This window comes from Ursus maritimus, unplaced genomic scaffold (assembly GCF_017311325.1).
Source record: "Ursus maritimus isolate PB19 unplaced genomic scaffold, ASM1731132v1 scaffold_9, whole genome shotgun sequence".
Taxonomy (NCBI): domain Eukaryota; kingdom Metazoa; phylum Chordata; class Mammalia; order Carnivora; family Ursidae; genus Ursus; species Ursus maritimus.
The window spans coordinates 33580442-33602324 of NW_024427107.1; the positions used below are offsets into that span (position 1 = coordinate 33580442).

The window sequence follows — 21883 nt, forward strand, 5'->3', positions numbered from 1 at the left end:
TTAGTTTGTTATCTTCTATTTTTGTTTTTGGATTTTTATTAAAGGTGGGAACAGAGAAAAGATCCTCATGGTAGAACTTACTACGTGGATCATAACACTCGAACAACCACATGGGAGAGGCCGCAACCTTTACCTCCAGGGTAATGTGGCATCTTTATGCATCTCCAGTTGTGTTTTATCATACATGTGATTTCTTTAACTTACTTATTACAATAAAGTGATTCTTCCATTGTGCATGTTATATTTCCTTCATTTACTTCTGTGAATAATAACTTCAGTAAATGAGATTTGTTATATCGTATCTCTTCTACAGTTAGTCTGAAGGGGCTTCCTCAAGAGATTGTCAAACACTGGCATGAGTAACTGAGACTACTTGTGGAATTTTGGTTCAGTTTTAGTGCTTGTCATTAGTTTTTAAGGAATGAAAGGCCTATTTAGGAAAATTTATATGTATGGTTCTCCAAAGATAGTGATCTAAGCTATGTTATATGAGATTTAATGATACAAGAGATGTGAGAGTGGTTCAAAGTTATGATCTTAAAAGATTACTACAAGTAAAATTGTATTACATTATGGCTAAAATTATAGAGGGTCTTAAGTGAATAAAAGCATTTCTATTACATGCTAAATAAATTCATGCTGTTAGGCTGTCATTCACAGTCATTCACAAACAGATCTTCCTTTTCCTTTGTGTTCTTATCTTTCATAACTCTTTATACATATTGTGCTGATAGCTAGTTGAATTATATTATTTATATTCTTCTCAAACACTCTGAGGGACACCTGGGTGGCTCAGTCTCTTGAGCGTCTGCCTGCGGCTCAGGTCATGATCCCAGGGTCCTGGGATCAAGCCCTGCATCGGGCTCCCTCTCAGTGGGGAGCCTGCTTCTCCCTCTGCCTCTCCCCCTCTGCTCGTGCTCTGTCTCTTTCTCTCCTCTCTCTCAAATAAATAAATAAAAATTTTTAAATGAATAAGTAAATACATACATACATACATATATACATGCAAACATGCATATCCAAAAAACCACTCTGCCTGTACCTGCAATATTTTCTTTATTGTCTTTGCTACTTACTCAGAATATCTGTCCTTACAGAGGTAACTTAAAGTCCACCAGTATAAAACACATTCCAAGTCCAGAAAATTCAAAGCAAGAAATGTAACTTTCGTGAGATTGGTTACTGAAAAGATTCTTAAATCATTGTATGAGTTAATGGCACAGAGAAGTGTTTGCAATGGAGCTGAGATGGGGCAAGTAGGAGAACGCCAGGCTTGCCTTGTCCCTCAAGTAAGCTACATAACTAAGTTAATGGCACAAATTGACTATGGTTATCTGAACTTGGGAGGATGAGGAGAACTTCAGTTGGTGGCAGAATAGGAAAGGGCATTTTATTTTGAGGGAATATTCAAACGGAGATGACAAAGTGAAACATATGATACACTTGGGACCAGCAAGTAGTTGATCTGGCTCTCATGTAGGTCCCTTGAAAGATCTTAGGGGAGATGAGGCCGAAATGGTGATTGGGTTCATTTTTATGCTGTGCTGGAGAGCTGTAATAGGTGGAATGACGTGATTGAATCTGCACTTATGTTCAGCAGCCGGATAATAGCAGGAAGGTAAAGACCTGTAAGAGCTGAGTTACAGCCCTGAACTTGGGCAGTGGCTAGAGGTGCAGATTGCTAGGTGTACAGTGAGCACACAGTAGCTTCTTAACCAGAAAAAAAGAGGGTAGTCAGATTAATACTGAGACTCTTCAGTCTTTGGCCCCTTTTTTAGACAGTTCTTAGAAATCATGTAGTGGTAGAATGGGAAGGCAGTTTAGCTAAAAAAAGCAAGTTACATGTTCAAAATTTTAAAGTTATGTTGTCGTGTCTCTGATTTTTAAATTATATGAGTAAACTGTTAACTAAATACTTTCCAGTTTCTGTTTAATTTTTATTGATGCTGCTTTTGTTTGTGGTAGTTGGGAAAGAAGAGTTGATGATCGTGGCAGAGTTTATTATGTGGATCATAACACCAGAACAACAACCTGGCAGCGGCCTACCATGGAGTCTGTTCGAAACTTTGAGCAGTGGCAGTCTCAGCGGAACCAGTTGCAGGGGGCTATGCAACAGTTCAACCAGCGATACCTCTATTCGGTAATAGCAGATTGTAAGATGTCAGTACAACTATTTCCTCCAGGCATTTGCTCTTTTCTACTTTGATGATTTTTAAATGTTATAGACTGCACTGCAAGGTACTTTTTATTTACTCTTTAATAAATAATAATTATTTCTGATATACATACGCACTTTAAGGTTTTTTTAATTCTAGTTTACTAACATAAGTATGGTTTTTGTCTTAAAAAGTGGTAGTTTCGTAAGTGAAATTTCTTAATGAAATAATTTGTCTTTCCTAATTCCCAGTTTTCTGCCTTTAATTATAATCATTTTGTTTGCTTTAAGCAAAACTGGTTACCCCCTGATTTTACTTAAGACTAGTTTTGCCATTTTTTAGCTGTTTGGATTCCCATCCCAGATTCTCAGAAACAACACTTTAATGTGTTTGGCCTACCAAAGATATTTCTGGAATTGGAGATAGTTTTATCCAAAAAATCTAATGCTATCTGGAAATTTGACCAATTGATGGTCCGTGTGTGACCATAAGCAAACATCCACAAGAAGACTGGGGGTAGAGGGAAACCTTTGTTACATAGGTTTGATCACAGGAAGTGGAAAATACAAATTTTAAGTACCGGGCATCTCTAGAGAGTGTTTTGAGGCAACTTGAAAACCCAAAACATAGAGGCTAGCAGATAGGGAGGAATTAGGAAAGACACAAAAAGAAAACTTTACTCTTTTTTCATTATCCTGCCTCAACCTGGCTCTTTCAGCTCCATTTTCTTCAGAGGTTAAATAATAAGTTCTCATTTGCAGGTTGACCCATTTTCCTGGTGATCTGTAGCCAGCAGAGAGGGAGTGGGCCAACCCAGCTTACATAGCAACTCCTGCTGCCACCAATTGCTGGTTCTTTGGTAACTTGTACAGAAATCTGTAGTAAGGTTTCGTTGTTTAGCTGTATATAGTAAACAAGAAATTACATACTGTGTGCTTTTGTTCTGGGTCAGCTTAGCTGTATACGTGAGAACCTTGGGGAAATGGTAGAATTAGGTCATAGGGATGTAGTAGAAGTGTGTTCTCCTGCATAGAACATCCTTAAACAGGTTCAGGTATAATTATCTAAGTATAGCACAAGTCTGGGATAAAAGTCCAGGCTGACACATACATTGGCTTAGTAATGCCACCTTAGGTACCCAGATTCTTTGTGCATTGTTACCCTGCTTCATGCTTACCTCGGTCATACAGAGCTGCTGCCCTTTGGGCTTCATTCCCCAGTGTAGACAAGAAGAAAGGGAGAGGGGAATGAGAAGAGCAGATGGCTTTTAACTTGAAAGTCCTGCCTTTTTACTCGAAAAGGGATGTCCTTACCAGGGACTTCTGCCAGTACTCACTGGCTAGAATTGGTCATTCTACCAGCTCAGCTGTGAGGAGGCTGGGAATGGAATTAGACGGACACATGGCTACCTCGAACAAAACAGTGGTTTGGGTGTGAAGGAAGAAGGTGTGGGAAATGGATATTGGTAAAATTAACAGCATCTATTATAAGGTTATAAAATACTTATCAAGATGCATAACTTTATCATTAAGAAAATTTTTCAGGTGTGATGATTTTTATATTTATCATTCTTTTCAAATTGATAGTAGAATGTATTTTCTTCTGAATATATTTCTGGATTATAATATATGTAAGCATGAATGTTTTTATTTATGAATATGTAAAAGATACTAATATTAAGATAAAAGTTTACTTGTATAAAGATGAGGCTGGATTTTAATGTTGGTTTTGTTTATAGGTATGTCTTAAGGAGAACTGTGATTATTGTACTTTTAAACAAATAATATTTTTCATTTGAACACGACAATTTTCTATATGCTCTTTCTCTCTCATTTCACTCCTAATAGATTATTATAGAAGGGCTAAAAATTAAAATATTGATCTCAGTATATTATTTCTAAATCATCTTAGAAAAACTAATGATTTTATCAGCTGATGGACTCTTCTTAACTCATGACATTTTTAAATGTACTTTGTGTCTTGGAATCACTATATTCACATTCCTTTATCATATTTTTTAGAAAATTACTATAAAATGTTCTACCAAGTATTTAATTTATCTTTGCTTTTATATTATAGTAATGTTTTTATTTTTCCCTCCAACCCTTTCTCCAATCAGGCTTCAATGTTAGCTGCAGAAAATGACCCATATGGGCCTTTGCCACCAGGCTGGGGTAAGCTGATATTTTGTTGGTAAAAATATCTGAAGGTATGTATAGTATAAATAGTCATTAAATGCTGTGCTCACTCTATTTTTTAGAAAAAAGAGTGGATTCAACCGACAGGGTATACTTTGTGAATCATAACACAAAAACAACCCAGTGGGAAGATCCCAGAACTCAAGGGTATGTGTGTACTAAGGCCTTAATTAAGTCATCTTACGTATATCTGTAGATAGAATCAAGTAAACCTTGATTCGGATGTTTTTAGTACCTAGGAAATGTTCACCTTGTGACTGTAACTTTATCTTTTAGCTTACAGAATGAAGAACCCCTGCCAGAAGGCTGGGAAATTAGGTATACTCGGGAAGGTGTTAGGTACTTTGTTGATCATAATACAAGAACAACAACATTCAAAGATCCTCGCAATGGGAAGTCATCTGTGTAAGTGGAAACCTGAAGTTCTTAAATGCTGTTTAATGAGGACATAAAAATTTAGCCTCAATTTTAGCAACAGATTGTATTTTGTGGATCAAGAAAACCTATATAAGTAATACCCATCATTGCTTTACATTACTACGGAATGAATTTGTAGCACATAATGTGTAATAATAACGATAGCAAATATTTAGTGATTGCTGTGTGCACAGTATTGCTCTAAGAACGTTGTGTAAACTAGATCATTTTATTTCCCAACAACCCCTTGAGGTGTTTTCACTTTTTCAGCACAGAAAGTGAGGCTTAGGGAGCATACCTAACTTGTGCAAATCCAGGCGGAAGGGAATGGAGCTGGTTTCAGACCAAGGCAGTCTATTCACAGAGTCTGTGCTCTTAACTGCCCATCATACTACTGTAATTCATGAAAGAATGAGATGTCAACACATTTGAATTTTCCAGATAAAAAATGTCTTAAAACAGACCTCACCTTCATCCTTACTCTTAGGTGTGGTATCTTTGCATCACTAAGAAAATAGAAGCAACCATAAAAGGAGTTTGGTTTTTCATTTGTTTGCTTGTTTGTTTTTTGCAAATTCCTACTGTCACATCTGCCCACCTCAAGCATCTGTCTTCCTTCTTAATCCTATAGGTGAACTGTCATTGTTCCTACCAAAGGCCAGTCCCTTTGATGGCACTCTAGATCTTCCCCCTTTCCCATTTAATTGCTCCAGCAATTATCATCTTTCTATCCTCCATCATCAGTTTTTCTTCTACTGAATTATTCTTATCAGCTGCTGTTTCTCCTAGATAAAAACAAACCACAACATTTTACCTTTCAAATTAATTCAATGAAAATTCATTTTTATTGTTGCCCTTTAGGAAAAGTACCTGAAAGCATTGTCTCTAGATAGCTGTTTCTAATCTTTTTCAATCGGACTACAAGGAAATTCCGCTGACCCTGAACTTGTTAAGGATACCAGTGACCTCCACATTGTTAATTGTTAATTCAGGGATTAGTTGCAGTCCTGTCTCATTTGATTTAGGAGCATTTGACACAATACATTTCTAGCTACCTCAGCTTCAGAGTATGTCCAGAATCCACTTAGGTCTCACCACGTCTACTACCACCACATGATCAGCTGGAGTGGTGCCTCTGTCTCTCTGCTTTCTACCCACACCTCATATAATGTTATTCTCCCTTTAGCAATAGGATTGACTTTTTTTTTTTTTTTTTCTATTAAGTATAAAGTCATTCCTGGGCGCCTGGGTGGCTCAGTCATTAAATTCAGCTCAGGGCATGATCCCAGGATCCTGGGATCGAGCCCCGCATCAGGCTCCCTGCTCCGCTGGGAGTGCTGGAAGCCTGCTCTTTCCTCTCCCACTCCTCCTGTTTGTGTTCCCTCTCGCTGGCTGTCTCTTTCTCTCTTTCAAATCAATCAATAAATAAAATCTTAAAAAAAAAAGTATAAAATCATTCCTTCACACAAAAACTTCTCAGTGATTTCCCATCTCAGAGTGAAAAGGAGAGTCCTCACAGTGGCCTCCACGGCCTTACAGAATGTGACCCCTGTTTTCTCTTCAGTTTCATCTCTGTTTTCTCCCCTCATTCACTGTGCTTCAGCTTCATGGGCCCCCTAGCTATACCTCAAGCACCTGGGCTTTCACTTCTGGGTCTTAGTTTTTATTCTGGGCTTTCCGCAGATATGTGCATGACTTAGTGCCTGCCCTCCATGTTTTTGCTCAAATATGAATTTGTCTGTGAACTCAACGCCATTCACCCATTTCAGAATTTTAAACTTCTCCCCATACGACTCATATCTTTTTTACACCGCCTTTCTCTCTCTCTCTCTCTCTCATTCCTGTTTGCAGAGCAGGAGTATAAAACGTTTATCCCCTTTTAACACACTTCATATATAGTTTACTTATTTATTCTGTTTTTTGTCTGTCCCCTTCACTGGTATATAACCTCCACAAAAACAGGTTTTGTTACCTGTTTTATTAACAAATAACACTCTCATCGGCTAGAATAACATCAGGTAATACTATATATTTCACAAATATTTGTTCAGTGAATTCACTTGAACTTAACAACATAATAGAATATTTTCCATCCATTCCAAAATTTTCCATAAGATCATGAAAGATCTTTGTGCTTATATCTTAGGCTCTCCCTCAAAACGCGTAAGTCGCAGGCCTTCTCAATGTGAATCAAACCTATCCCTCCATGCCACCCCCTCTGCCTCTTCCCTCACTGATCCGTTGAGCCATGTGACCTGGGTGTCACTTGTTCTTAGAAGTTGCTTTTCCTTGCATATTATCTTAGCAGTGTTTCTTTCAGTTGGAGATTAGGTTTAAATTGTGGTAGAATTTCCTTCCCTGACTCTTCTGTCTAGAGCTTCTATCCTCCTTAGATTTAAGTATTATCAAAGATTTTTTTTAATAGTCAGTAATAGACTTTAATGTTTCATTTAACTAACTTCTTTACAGAAGACCCATACAGACATACAGTTTCACTCTTTGTGCTGTCCTCATTGCGCAAGCCTCTTGGCGCATCAAATGTATCTTCTCTCCCAACAAATAACTTTCCTGTGGTCATCTGTAGGACTCTGGTATTGAATATTACATATCCAATTTTATTTTGAATTAATATATGGTTCCTTTTTTTTCTCTTTAGAACTAAAGGTGGTCCACAGATTGCCTATGAACGCAGCTTTAGGTGGAAACTTGCTCACTTCCGTTATTTGTGCCAGGTACTACAGTGGTAAATAAATCTTATGTTCATAATCATTTAGTCTTATCTTTGTACTATGCCTGTACTACAGCTTACATGATATCACGATATTATTTTTGTTTTTAGTCTAATGCACTACCCAGTCATGTAAAGATCAATGTATCCCGGCAGACACTGTTTGAAGATTCCTTCCAACAGGTAAGGAAGATTTTATCAGAATAAACAGTTCAACTTGTCTGATTATATTTTATATATATGAAGGGAGTTAGGGCTTAGAAATTTTAAACCATGACTACTACTTACGGAGTGTCCATTATAATAATAGTCATAATTAACCCCATCATGTATTGTCTGATTGCCATATTCTTGGCACTGGCATCTTATAAGTATCATTTCATTTAATTCATCCTCACAACATCCCTTTGAGATAACTCTTATCATTATGTCCATTTCAAATGAAGTTTAAACAGCTTCTGGAACAAGTTGACACATTTTGACACTTATTCTAACACTTCATTAACTCAAACAAGTCTTGATAATACTATCAAATTAAAATTAAATCAGTATGGATGCTCTATTCCATTTAAGTATTCCTTCAGTAACCCTAATGTTCGCTCTTACCTCCTGTAGGTTTCAGTTTAAAGGTTATGGTCTCAGAGAGACCTTGTCTGAGCACACTAGTTAAGATAGGAGTCCCTGCTCACCTCCCTCATAGTCTCATTCTAGCCCTTTATGTGTTCTTTTCAGTAACACTTAGCACCATCTGACCCATTTTATTTGGAAGGTAAGCTCCATGGGAGCACAAACTATTTCATTTACTGCTGTTAAGCTCAGTACCTAGAATAGTGCCTTGCACATAGCAGGTATTCAGACATTTGGAGAATGAATAAAATATGTCTGCCTTTCCTGAATCATCTGCAGAATATTTTAAGATAAAAAAAAATCAAGATATTATCAGTTCTTTTTTTCTGATGATGTGGAGAATTTTTCATAAAAGTCTTATCATTCCCCCCTGCCCCGAAAGTATTACAATGATGTATATAGGTATACAGGGACTTTTACATAAATAAGCAGCACCCCAAAATCAGAGATGTTCAAATCCTAGCTTAATTTTACTAACTGTTGGAAATTGGGCAAGATACTTAATGCAGCTATTATCAAAACTTTTTTTGGTTTGAGTTAATAAATTCTTAGCTTGTTCTAAGCTCTGTTTGAGCTTTTTTATAGTAAGTGTACATCCAGATTCATGAAAGACTTTATTTTGCTTTGTCCTCTGGTGTGGGGAGAACCATGGTCTGTTTGATGTGCGTGACTGCCTATGAGGTGAAGTCCTGCTGGTGAGCTGTGCCGTCAACCAGACATGCCAGTCTTGGCTTTGGTTTTGACATGGGTGATGGAAGTAATTCACTGTTACCCAAAAGTAAAGCTTGTTTGCTAGAATCCTAATGTAAGCCATTAAGGATTATGAAAATTGGCTATATGTATTATATAAATTCTTTGCTTTAGCTGAGTTCCTTTCCTACTGAGAAATGGAATATGTGGTATAAGCAGGACCTAGAGCAAGCTCTTTTGCTTCTCATCAAATGTTGCTAGTTAGAAAAATTTACAAGTCACCTTTTACAAGATTTTGGTAAAATTTGGGGAGCGACAGGGGAAGGAGTATTTTCTAAACTTAAAAGCTTTCTGTGTCACTCTTCCTCCCTTTCCACTAACCCAAAGTTGAACTACCATTTAATAGAAGAGGGGAAAGAGATTTTAGAAGGTGAATCACAGAAAGCTTAATAGAGTAAGGTACATCTCTGCTAGTTTGTGGAACACATCAATTGATCTCGAGTTAAAGGCATTGTTATATGAGCTAAGGAAATGTGTCATTTGGAAAAGCAGATGAAATTTGAATTGTTTTGGAAGAAACAATGTATATGAGTGTTTTAAATGTTCATGTTTTTGTTTTTAATTAGATTATGGCATTAAAACCCTATGACTTGAGAAGGCGATTGTATGTAATATTTAGAGGAGAAGAAGGACTTGATTATGGTGGTCTAGCAAGGTAAAATAAAAACACACATCTGCTTTGAAATAAGTATGTCTCCATTGTATGCGATGGATGTATTCTTGAAAAGATAAATTTTTTCAGTAGCAATCCAGTTATTTTTTTTTAATTAAAATATTAGTACAATTCTAGAGGTAAGCATTATTATTACTGTCTTGGTTATCCTATACATTTTCTCTGCATATGTATGAATTTGTATGTATGTGTGATATAGTACATGTTTGCTATTTTTTTTAAACAGAATTGATCATACAACATGCACAATATAGGAACTTCATTTTATCATTTTATATCTCATGGACAGCTTTTCATATCCTATATGGAGCTAATAATACTCTCCTTTATTTAACGGTGCTAATACTCTCTTTTATTTAATGGCTGCATAATATTACATTGTATGTAGATACCATAATTAATGGATCAGCATGCTTAAGGTTGTTTCTTAATTTTTGCTATTATAGCAGTGTATGTTGGTTTTATGTTTGTGTTTTAATCCAGTCTGAGTCCTTTTGAGAATAGTTTTTCATATTCATTAAATACATTGTTAACAGTGGAAAATGTGAAGCAATATGAGTGGGAAATCCTTTTAATTTTTAATTTTTTTTAATGAACAACTTTAAAAATTTTTGTTTTGCCCAAACCTAATTTGACAATGATTTATTTTTTAGCAGAACATTCCATTAAATCTTTTAAAAGAATAAAACCTTCTTTTCATAGGAGCAGATCTTTTTAAACTAATATTTCAGAGGTGTACAGAATTACAAAATCACAATTTCAGTACAGCAGGCAGAAAGAGATAGGTGGGAGCATATATGTGGGATTATCAGAGGTTTGGTTAATTAGCATATTTTCTTTTCCAGTGCATTATTAAGCTTTTTCAGAAAAGGAACACTACCTATCACAATAAGTGTTCATATCACATCTATTATGATTTATCTCAGTTTCAGGAATGTTCAGACATTAAAAAGAAATATATACCTTAGAAATGAAATATGGTTTTATTTTTTACAGTGTCTGACTTTATAACATTCATGTGTTTGTCTGTACTCGTAGTTACCTCAACTTTTTGGATCTAGTTTTATGTTTTGAGGGTTTTAACACATATATTCAGTTACTCCATACCATGATTTTCTTATTCCCAAATTCTTAATTTTGTTTTTTTGTTTTTGTTTTTGTTTGTTTTTTAAGATTTTACTTATTTATTTGACAGAGACAGCCAGAGAGAGAGGGAACACAAGTAGGGGGAGTGGGAGAGGAAGAAGCAGGCTCATAGCGGAGGAGCCTGATGTGGGGTCCGATCCCATAGCGCCAGGATCACGCCCTGAGCTGAAGGCAGACACTTAACCGCTGTGCCACCCAGGCGCCCCCAAATTCTTAATTTTGATTCATGTATTCCTGTTTTGGTTTATTCAAGAGTTCACAAGGGTGGTATACTCCTTTAGTTTTGCATGTTTGAAAATGTGATTTCTGTTGCTTTTGTATATTGATAACTTCACTAGATACAAATTGCTTATGCAACACTAGTTTCTCCACTACTCTGTAGACATTGCTTCACTGTCTTCTAGCACTGAATGTTATAGCGTGTCAAGTGGAAGGCCAGCTCCTTGTAGGAAACTTTTTTTTTTTCCTTTGGATGCCCACACAGTCCTTTTCCTTGAAGTTCGTTAATTTCATTGTTGATTGTTTTATATCTTTTCTTAGGCGCATATTAAGATCTTTCTTAATTTAAGGGAAATTTTCTTCTATTACGTCTTTGAATATTTTTTCTGTTCCATTTGTTCCATTTTTCTTCAGGAACATCAGTCATGGGTATGTGGAATCTTCTTTGTCAGTTTTACATGTCTGTCATCTTTTCTCTGATTATTTTTATCTTTGTGCTTTTCCACTTTGTTTTGATTTTCTCAAACCTATCCTCATGTTACTGTATGCAGTACTGCCCTACATTTTGTTGCTTCTAATGTGATTTTTCTTCATTAGTGGCTTTACTATTTTCTTCATTTTCTTCTCTAGGCTCTGCTAGCTCATCTGTTGTCTCATAATTTTTTCAACCTCTGGTTTATCTTTTGTTTATTTGAGAGTATAGGAAATGATGTGTTGAAAGTGAACTCTTCCACCTCTTGTTAGTTATAATTTTTCCTTCTTTTCTTTTAGTGTCAGGGTATACAGGTCAGATACCATGTATAGGCATTCTTCCTTTGAATGTATTCAGTTTTCTCTGGGCTGCTGTTTGCTAAAAGTAATCTGCAGCAACTAGAAAGTTTATTTCTAGTTTTTTTGTGTCTAAACACATTCTCACAGATCTGTCAGTCCTTTCCCCTGGGGTTCTTGTTACAGTGGGAAGTCACTTGGTTCAACTACTACTTTGGGACTGGATTTAGTTTTGTGAATTGGTGTTTATCATTTCTTAGTTGATTTTGTTTAGGGGAAGACTCCCTTCTCTACCGATCAGGCAGTTTCTGAGATTATTTTTTAAAGCTTTAGAAAAGCTTTTGTAAATGGGCTTCCAGGCCAGATTTAGCCTGCCTAGTAATGGCTCCCATTGTGATTTTAATTTTTTTTTTCAATTACTTGACAGCATTAAAGAAAATCACTAGATTATGTTTAAGAATCAAGATTTCTGCCTTCTCTTTAAAAACCCTAAACCCATGTTCCCACCTTTTGACATGGCATCAATTGGCTGAATCTGCATAGCTGATTCAGCCCTGTAGGATAGATACACTCTTTTTCACTCTGTGCCCACCACTGCGCTGTCATCTCAGGACAATGATTATCTACTTAGAAAGAATTCTTCCTTACAACTGGAATAACTTTTATCAGGGATACAATGAAGAATGGGTGATTGTTGGTTAAGTAGAGAATGTGAAGCCCAAGCAGAGAAGGAAGCCACGTGTACTGATCACTATAAGCATTTGAGCTTGGAACCCTGCTTTAGAAGAAATTGATGTTTAAGAGAGTCTTGCAGATTGGGTTTATTTTGTAATATGAATTATTAATCTTTTATCCAGTTGGATTTCATTATTAGACTTTGATAAATGGGGCAAAATGGGTGGTAATAAGTTAGAGAATGCTAAAGATTTCATGTGTTTCATTTTAGTTCCATTTGTAATATGTTGGCAATAAAACTAGAACTGTTCCATAGCAGCAGTGCTGTGTATGTCAGTATCACTGGCAAATACTTACTAAATCCTGTTGCATATAGATCCTAGAATGCCTGTGAGTTAAGGATACAAAAATATACATGAAGACTTGGTCTTTGCTTTTGAGGAGCTTCTAGTCTAATGGATGGGCAGGTCATGTACAGGAAAATGAATAATATTGTGGTTGTTATCACAGTATGACCAAGTATTCAGTGATTGATACAAATAAATATGCTGAAAGTTCCTTCAAAAAATTGAAGTGGGATGAATTTCAATTGGACTGAAAGCAAAAGTGGGAGCTACATAGGCTGAGTTGACACTGAGGAGACGTACCCAAACAAAAGTATGGCATAGAAATAAGCATGTTATCTGTGAGTAGCACCGAGTTTGTAGTTCGGCATCATAGGAACTGCAGGTAACTCAGTGGAGGGCCAGATCATAGGAAGACTTGAGAGCTGAGGAATTGGGCAGCGGAGTTATTAAAGGCTGTTGAGCAGAGATACGATGTGTGCATGAGTGTATTTAAGATTTGTTTTTAAAATCCTGTATGTATTAATGCTAAAAAATAATCTTATTTTCTTTTAGAGAATGGTTTTTCTTGCTTTCACATGAAGTTTTGAACCCCATGTATTGCTTATTTGAGTATGCTGGCAAGAACAACTATTGTCTACAAATAAATCCAGCATCAACCATTAACCCAGACCATCTTTCATACTTCTGTTTTATTGGTCGCTTTATTGCTATGGTAAGTTCTTATTTTCCTTTATTTATTCATTCGTTTATTTATTTAAACTTGCTTATTTCAAAAGTATTTTGGAGAGGACTTAAAAACATGATCCACGTTATCCTTGGTTGTATATATTCACAAATTTTGTTACCAAGGAAGTTTGCCTAGAAAGGAGAGGACCATATTTTTTGAGTACCTGTACGAAATCAAGATTATGAATATGAGGATCATTGATGTAGCTGCTTAGTCTTTAAAAGTTCTTTCATTTTATAAATTAAAGCTTAATTATGGTGTGACTACTTCTGCGTAAAAGGAAAATCTGCATTGTATAACAATTGCACTTGACTGATGTTTGGGGAATTTTCAGAGCTTTGCAGAAACTCTTGTGGGACTATTGTCTTTTCAGAAGTGTTTGTATTTATTTGTACTTTCTGTCTATTCACTCAGCAAATATTTATTGAGCACCTACTATGGCATCGTAGTATGACAGAGATGAGACCATGATAAAAAGACAGAGTCCCTGCTCTCAGGGATCTAAATTCTGTCAGAGGGAGACAGAATAACACATAAGTATGTGCCGAGGGAAAAGGAGTGTTGCTTTTTTATATGGCATGATTAGAGGTGGACTCTCGGGAGGGTAACACATGAACAGAAACGTGAAAGCAGGGGATTGAATGATGCATATATCTTGGGGAATAACATTCTACACATAAGGAACAGCAAGAAAAAGGCTCCAAAGTGGAATTATATCTTTGATTGGAAAATGGCATGTGTGGAGCAGAGTATATGAGAGAATTTGGTGGGAGATGGGGTTGAAAGGTACTGTGTGGGACTTCTAGGAAATTCACTAATGGGTTTTGAGCAGGGAATGACACAATGTAAGTAACATGGTCTGGTTGCTGTGTAGAAGAGACTGTAATTGGGGGCAGAAGAGAGTAACAGTGGAAGCAGGGAGACCATTTGCAACAATCGAGGTGACAGTTGATAGTGGCTTGAACTTGAGTGGTCTAGCAATGGAGGTAGTGAGAAAAGTGGTTGGGATTCTGGATATATTCTGTAGTTAGAGCTAACAGAACTTTTGGGGAGCTTAAATGCACAGTGTGAGAGAGTCAAGTATGACGCCAAAATTTATGGCCTGTGTGTTTGGTTGCAGTTGCTGTTTCCTAAGGGTTGTGGGGTTGGGAAAAATCAGGAATTTGGATTTGGGGGAAAAAAAATGGATTTGGTTTGTTAAGTTTAAGATACCTATAGACATCCAAATGGAGATGTAGAATAGGGAGTTGGGTATATAAGTCTGGCGATGAGGGGTTATCTAGCTAGGTTAGGGCTATGTGATTGTTTAAGGAGTAAGGGTGGACAGAAGAAGTTTAAGGACATTTGCAAGTCAAGTTGATGAGAGGGAACCAACAAAAGAGCTGAGGAGGAGGGGGTAGGAGAATCAAATAAGAACAGTTGCCAGAGGGCTAGGGAAGGTGGTCAGCCCTGTCCAGTGCTGGTATGATAAGCAAGAGGAGATCTTAGAAATAACCATTTGATTTGGCCAGGGGAAAGATTCAGGAGCAGTAGTGAGGAACAATTGATTGGTGGAAGTGAAATCCAGAGAGAACAGAAGGAGAAATGGAGACAACAAATACAAACAAATCTTTTAAGGAAGTTTGCCATAAACAGTGATAGGGAAATCGGGCAGTATCTAGAATGGGAGGAGAGTAAAACATTTACATACAGATAATGATAATGAAGTAAGAAGAATTAATTTGATGAACTCAAAGAGAAGAATTAATTTGATGAAGTCAAAGAGATAGGGAATATGGGAGCAGTGACCTTGAGTAGGAGAGATGTGTGGCACACAGAGAAGTAATAGATAATAGAGTATATAGATTCAGATGCTAGTAGTGAGCAGATGTGGTGGAACACAAAAATTCTCTTCTGGTGGCTTCTGTTTCCTCAGTGAAATAGAAAGCAAGATAATTAGCTCAGAGTGAGGAGTAGGGAAAAGTATTTGAGGAATAGTAGTCACCTGGGAGAGGGAGTACAGTGGGGAAATACGATTATCAGGCAGCACTAAGCTCCCACTGGAGGTTGTTGATCATGAACTAGTCAGCATGGCTGTGTATGCATTCCTAGCATGTTCCAATACCCAGGCACAGGCCTGGAGTCGGTTAAGGGTTGTGTTTAGCTAGGCTTTGGATTTTGCCAGAATTTCTTTGAGGAGAGGCTGGGTTTGAAGGTGTACACGGGAGTAATTTTAATGATTGATGATGGAATCAAAACTGAATAGAGAGAGAAATAGCTTTGTTGAGAAGCTGAGAAACAGTAATAAGGTTCCATGTGTTTTTTCGATCTCAGTGGGATCAAAAATTGCAGATACCATGGCAAAAGGCAGTGAGCTAGAAAATTAGGTGATGGTTGAAATTGAGTTTGTGAAGGAATGCAGTTATTGCTGATACCAGTATCTGAGGTATGATGTCGAGAATGTTTAGCTAAGTGAAAGACTAAGGTTATTGAAAGGACTAAAAAGGGTAGTAAGAGAATCATCAGTGTAGATGTTGGAATGTCTAAAATTATGACGGTAGTGTAGAAGAACATAGCATTTTGAGGGAGTAACAAGGAGAAACTCAGAGATCTAGGGCTGATGGCAACAAAGTGGGGGCGGGGTGGGGCCGTAAGCCACTCGGGGCGCTATAAAGCCATGAGCTTTAAGACGGGCAGATTTGGGGAGGAGGAATTAGTAATGAGGAGCAACACCTGCCCCACTTCCAGGCCTGGTGACATGAGGGGGATGGGAGAGAAACAGCATCCCTTTGGGAGGACTTGGGCAGAAGCAAAGTCTTCAGAAAAATGCTAGATGTTTGTTAAACCAAGATGCTAAAGGATCTTCAAAGAAGGAATCTGGGGGGGATTTTGTTAATGATGGATCATGAGCTTCGGAAGGCAAAGCATAGAGATGGTTTTGGGAGTTAGGGGAGGTGTGAGAAATGGAATTGGATTTTGAGATGGATGGGCAGTTGGTGGTGAGAATCGGGGTGCTGAGGGGGTCTGGTGCTTCCTTTGTTGGCTGTTGTGAGCAGGAGTGAAGGCAAATGGGGTCAGTCCTGCAAATCTCTTAGGCAACTGTGGTCAGAAAGGAGTGGAGGAAGGGTCTTGCCAGGTGCATGCCCAGGAGCCCTGAGGCTCCGTCCATATTTCTGCATCCAGTTAGGTTAATTTAATTTATAAAACATACCGGAAAGAGTGGGGGTTTGATACTGTTCTTTTACCATCCTCAGTGACAGTTACTGATCGGACATGATAGAACTAAGTGTTTGAAGTCATTTAACTCTGTAATTTGTGTTTCATACTTAACCATTTTATGTAATATTTTGGTTTTCATGATTTATCCTGGTTGCTTACTTAAGTCCTTATTTTGGCCTGTGAAGCCTCATGATTTCTCTGTTATCATTGTGCTCTGAATAAGAAAATCATTTTTACAAATTTTTAAATAAAATTTTTTATTTCTCTTGGCAGGCACTTTTTCATGGGAAGTTTATTGATACTGGTTTCTCTTTACCATTCTACAAGCGTATGCTAAGTAAAAAACTGACTATTAAGGATTTGGAATCTATTGATACTGAGTTTTATAACTCCCTTATCTGGATAAGGTTTGAAGATTGATCTTTCAATAGACATTTTCTCGAAGCCAATTTAGATATCATGTTAATTAGTTGATATATATTTATATCACCCAGAGATAACAACATTGAAGAATGTGGCTTAGAAATGTACTTTTCTGTTGACATGGAAATTCTGGGAAAGGTTACTTCGCATGACCTGAAGTTGGGAGGTTCCAATATCCTGGTGACTGAGGAGAACAAAGATGAATATATTGGGTAAGGTGATACACCTGATTGACCTTAATCTTTAGAATTTCTGGAGTGTGTCAGAACTGAGTCCTCTATCTGTGCCCTTAATTTGATCCCATGTTCACTCCTCTGGGAAGCTGTTGCACATTCATTCCTCCTTTCACTTACCCTTTTTTGTCATTTGCTCTCTACTGAGTCTTCATCTCAGTTTATAAACATGCTCTAACAGGACTCAGAAATTCAAATGTACTAAAATAACTTCTCTTGCCTCTGATGTACATTTATTTAAGTTTTTCTCAACAGTACCAGTGTTTGTGAAATAAGACAATAAATAGTGACCTTCACTTTCCCACTTCTGCTTGTTGTAAGCATTCTGCCTTTGTCCAGATCAAAATTTATGGAACAGTGGGGCTAAAAAGGGCTTTGCAAAGACTGTGCATCTTCTTTATTTCTAGATGAAGCACCCAGGGTGCTGTCAGGTAGTACCGAAGCCCAGGCTGGAGGCCAGGCCGTGCCCAGCAGTCTGATGCTCAGTTCCTCCTCCAGTTCACTTTTCCTCTTTAACTTACTCTTTTCACAGTACCCGCCACAGCCTCTGTCTTGAAATTCTTTGTTCCCTTGAATTCCGTGATCCTGCACCGTATGGATTTTCTTCACTTTCTCTGTAACGATGGTTATCTAAATCTCCATTTCTTAAACGTGCATGTTCTTCCCAGTTCTTTATTTAGTGTGCTTTTCTAAATAGCCTGTTACCGCGGCTTCAGTTTTCTGTTAGTAATATCTGAACTTTAGATAGAATTTCCATTTGCCAGCAAGGTAAATCCGTATTTTTCCAGGACAGAACCAGAGAGTAAATATTTTAGGCATGTGAGCCACCTACAATCTCTCTTGGAACTATTCCACTCTGCTGTTACAGCACAAAAGCACATGGACAGGATATGAACAGTTATGTGTAGCTGTGTTCCAGTAAAACTACTATGGACTCTGAAATTTGATTTCATATAATTTTCAAATCATGACCTATTCTTTATTTTCTCTGCCATTATTTTTAAAAAGTAAAGACTATTCTTAGTTCACATGCTGTATACAAAACAAGCTGGACTGGGCCCGTGGGCCATAGTTTGCCCACACCTCAGCTACTGAATCACTTGTATTTAACATGTCAAAATGAAATTTCTCTTTTTTTTTTTTTTTCCCTGTTGCCTCACTTGACCTATCTCTATTCATGTTACTACCATTTTCATGCTCTTTTATGCTTGGATTCTCACCTTTGTCTCAAATTTTTATGTTGTTCTTGATACTTGTTTCAAAAATGGGATCATATCATGTTACTCTCTAGCTTCCTTTTTCCATCCTCCATGTCAGTAAAGATAGATCTAACAAATTTTCTAATAGCTAAATAAATTATGGTATATCCATTCTGTAATTCGTCAGTCATTTTTGCTTATAGGTGTCATTCAGGTTGTGTCCGGTTTGGGCCACTACAAACAAAGGCAACACAAAACTTCCTTAAGCATAACTTTTTAGTTGTGATATTTTGTTTTTAGTGTACAGCATAGGACCTCAGTGAATCTATGAGTAAATGAATGGTAGAAAGGTGAATCAAATGCTGTCAGAATCCAAAGTGGGAAGGAAGCCATTGATTCTGCTGGGAGGACTGAGGAAAAAAGTTCTTCCTAGGTCTGAAAAGATGAATGGGAGCTTGCCTGATAGATGGAGAGCTTTTGGGGGGAAGGAAATAGCAGGAGCAGAGGAATTGAGGTATTGAGGGGATTAATTTATCCTGAGAATCTACAACCGCAGCACTGTGGGAATAGTGTATCATGGTGAGAAATAGTGGCTAGCTAGGAACCTCGAGTGGTAGCAAAATTGTGCATTAGTCTAAGGAAACTCTTAAGTCTAAGAAACCTGGATTTTTGCTCTCATATAAAAGTGATCAAAAACTAACCACAACCAAGATGAGATGATTAGAATTGTTTCTGGCATCTTTATGGAGGACAAACTGGAAGAGATGGATGGAAGGAAGTAGTTAGAGATCAGAGCATAGTTAAGAGGCTCTTTCATTCTCCTAGTAATTCAGTATCTATGGCCTGAAACAGGACACAGTAGAGATGGATTTTTCAGGATATTACAGGAATAGAATAGTTCAGATTTGGTGACCAATTACACATGGTGGGGAAAATACTAGCAAATAAAGTATTTGAGGTTTCTGGATTGGTTAATAGTTCCATGTGTTAGCAGGATATCCAAGGAGGGAAGAATTTATATCTTAATATCTTAGGAGGAGAGCAGGATCTGGGAATTTAAGAATTACTGGCTTTTCTATGATAGTTAAAACTTAGGTAATTGATGATATCATGTTTAAGTAATAAATAGCGAGAAAAGAAAAGAAGGCAGAGATCTCAGTGATACCAACATTTCTGGAACACTGAAACCAATGAAGGAAACAAAGGAGTAGCCAAAGTTAGATCAGATCGGGAATGGTGATATTGACCAGGGAAGAACGATGTGAGGCTTGGGAATGCTGACGCCCAGTGTTCAGGAAGTTCATGCAACAGGAGTAATTTTGAAGAGGGCACGGCGCTTGGCAATTTAGAGTTCTTTGGTGACATTTGTGAAGAAAGTTGTTTTGTTTTCCCCCCTGGGAGAGATGTTGAAAATCCCAGACCATTACAGTGGTTTAAAATTTGGGTGAACAGGAGGTGAGACAGTGAAGTATAGAGTACTCTTTTAGTAGGAGTGGTGGTAAAGAGAGGAGAGAGAATAATTAAAAAGAAACACTGGGTTGAAGGAAGGGTTTCGGAAAGCAATAGTCTGAGCACCCATGTGGGCAAATGGGAAGAGGGTGGGAAGGTAGAGGTGAGGGCATGGGCAAAAGAGGGCGAGTAATTGATGAACAGTTGTGGAGGCAGCAAGGATGAAAAGTTTGCCTCAGCAGAGAAGACCAGCTTTCTCTGGGACCCCGGAAGGGGAGGAATGTGGGTAAATTGACTTTGCTTTTTTCTGGTGGTATCAGTGGCTTCTTATCAGTAGTAGTCTGTACTGTTCCTTGCAGGAACCTCCGGACCCACCTACTATCAGTGAGAGGCCCTTGGTGGAGATTCTGCGTTGCCATAGAGATGCTCATCCTTCCGTCTTTATTACACTTCCCTCCTCTACATCTGTTTTATATGTCTCCTCTGAATGTTTTATTTTCATCTTACATTTTTTCTATTCTGTTAGGAAATCTTCGTGTTCTAATAAGCATGTAAAGAACCAGTTCTCCAGCTTTAAGCCATCTCAAGTCTTCTTTGGCAAATGGTTTGCTAGGAGAACCTGTTGAATGATCGTAGCCTTTCCCTTACTGTGTCAGCACACAATATTTGGAATTATTTGTTTACACATGCACAGGAAGTAAGTGCTCCGAATCGGCTGTTCTACTGACAAATAAAAAACTTCCTATTTTGAAAACCATCCTTTTTAGCTGTTGATGTGCTGGAACTGATTTCCTCATGGGGAACCATGTTTTAACTCTTAAACTACTTACATACACAGCATCAACATATATATGTTACATACATATAGCATATTTGGAAAAAGAGAAAGAATTTCAGAAGTGCTTTGTGTTTCTGAGCTTTCACCTCACGTAACAAATTATTTTTAAATACCGTCTTTATTTTCAGTTTAATGACAGAGTGGCGTTTTTCTCGAGGAGTGCAGGAACAGACCAAAGCTTTCCTTGATGGTTTCAATGAAGTCGTCCCTCTTCAATGGCTACAGTACTTTGATGAGAAAGAATTGGAGGTGAGGCTCTTTTATTATGCCATTTAGGAAATGTTATTGGGAGAATGAACTATTTTTGTGCTTCTATAGGAGGATGTCCACATATTTTTAAATGATGTGGCACAATCTTGAAACCTCTTATTCATGCCAGTGTTCAGGGGGTATTGAAATCCTAGCAGGGGTGATGGTCTTAAGTTCTCTGAACCATGATGATGTCATGGGCACAAAATCATTCATCAATGCCCACTGTTAAGGGTTCTGGAGAGAGAGTGTAACCTTCCTTACTAATAAGCTGGGGAACTTAATGAAATCCTGGTTTGATGGTGGGTTTCCCCGAAAGATCAGTTTTTTAGGTCAGGAGTTCTTAGTGGTCTTAACTATATTTAGATGTGTTAGAAGTATATCAGAAATCCTTTTTAGGGGGATGGGAGAGAGTAAAATACACATAACAAAATTTACCATTTTGAACATTTCTAAGTGTACAGTTCAGTAACATTAAGTATACTCACACTGTGCAGCCAATTTTGAGGATTTTCATTTTGCAAAACTGAAACTCTGTATCCATTAAACAACTCCCCATTTCCCCTTCCCTGACCCCACCGTTCTACTTACTATGAGTGTGACTATTCTTGATATCTCCTATAAGTGACCTCATGCAGTATTTGTCTTACTGTGACTGGCTCATTTCACTTAACATAATGTCCTCATAGTTTATCCATATTGTAGCATGTGTAAGAATTTCTTTCCTTTTTAGGGCTAAATAATATTCCATTGTACGTATATACCACATTTTCTTTATTCATTCATCAGTCACTGGATATTTGGTTTGCTTCTACCTTTTGGTTATTGTGAATAATACTGCTGTGAACATGGATATATAGTTA

The 21883-nt window shown here is 37.5% G+C and overlaps 1 protein-coding gene across 2 annotated transcripts in view; it reads left to right on the forward strand.

Moving 5' to 3' along the window:
- The window catches only part of WWP1 (WW domain containing E3 ubiquitin protein ligase 1), a 113510-nt gene that overhangs the window by 77072 nt on the left and 14555 nt on the right, over positions 1-21883 (forward strand). For both annotated transcript variants that reach the window (XM_040625785.1, XM_040625786.1), the window contains exons 10-21: positions 45-140; positions 1966-2140; positions 4276-4330; positions 4417-4501; positions 4631-4759; positions 7428-7503; positions 7611-7682; positions 9443-9531; positions 13257-13416; positions 16903-17036; positions 17124-17264; positions 20900-21020. In XM_040625785.1, the coding sequence (XP_040481719.1) occupies positions 45-140; positions 1966-2140; positions 4276-4330; positions 4417-4501; positions 4631-4759; positions 7428-7503; positions 7611-7682; positions 9443-9531; positions 13257-13416; positions 16903-17036; positions 17124-17264; positions 20900-21020 (1333 nt within the window). The remainder of the gene's footprint in view (positions 1-44; positions 141-1965; positions 2141-4275; positions 4331-4416; positions 4502-4630; positions 4760-7427; positions 7504-7610; positions 7683-9442; positions 9532-13256; positions 13417-16902; positions 17037-17123; positions 17265-20899; positions 21021-21883) is intronic.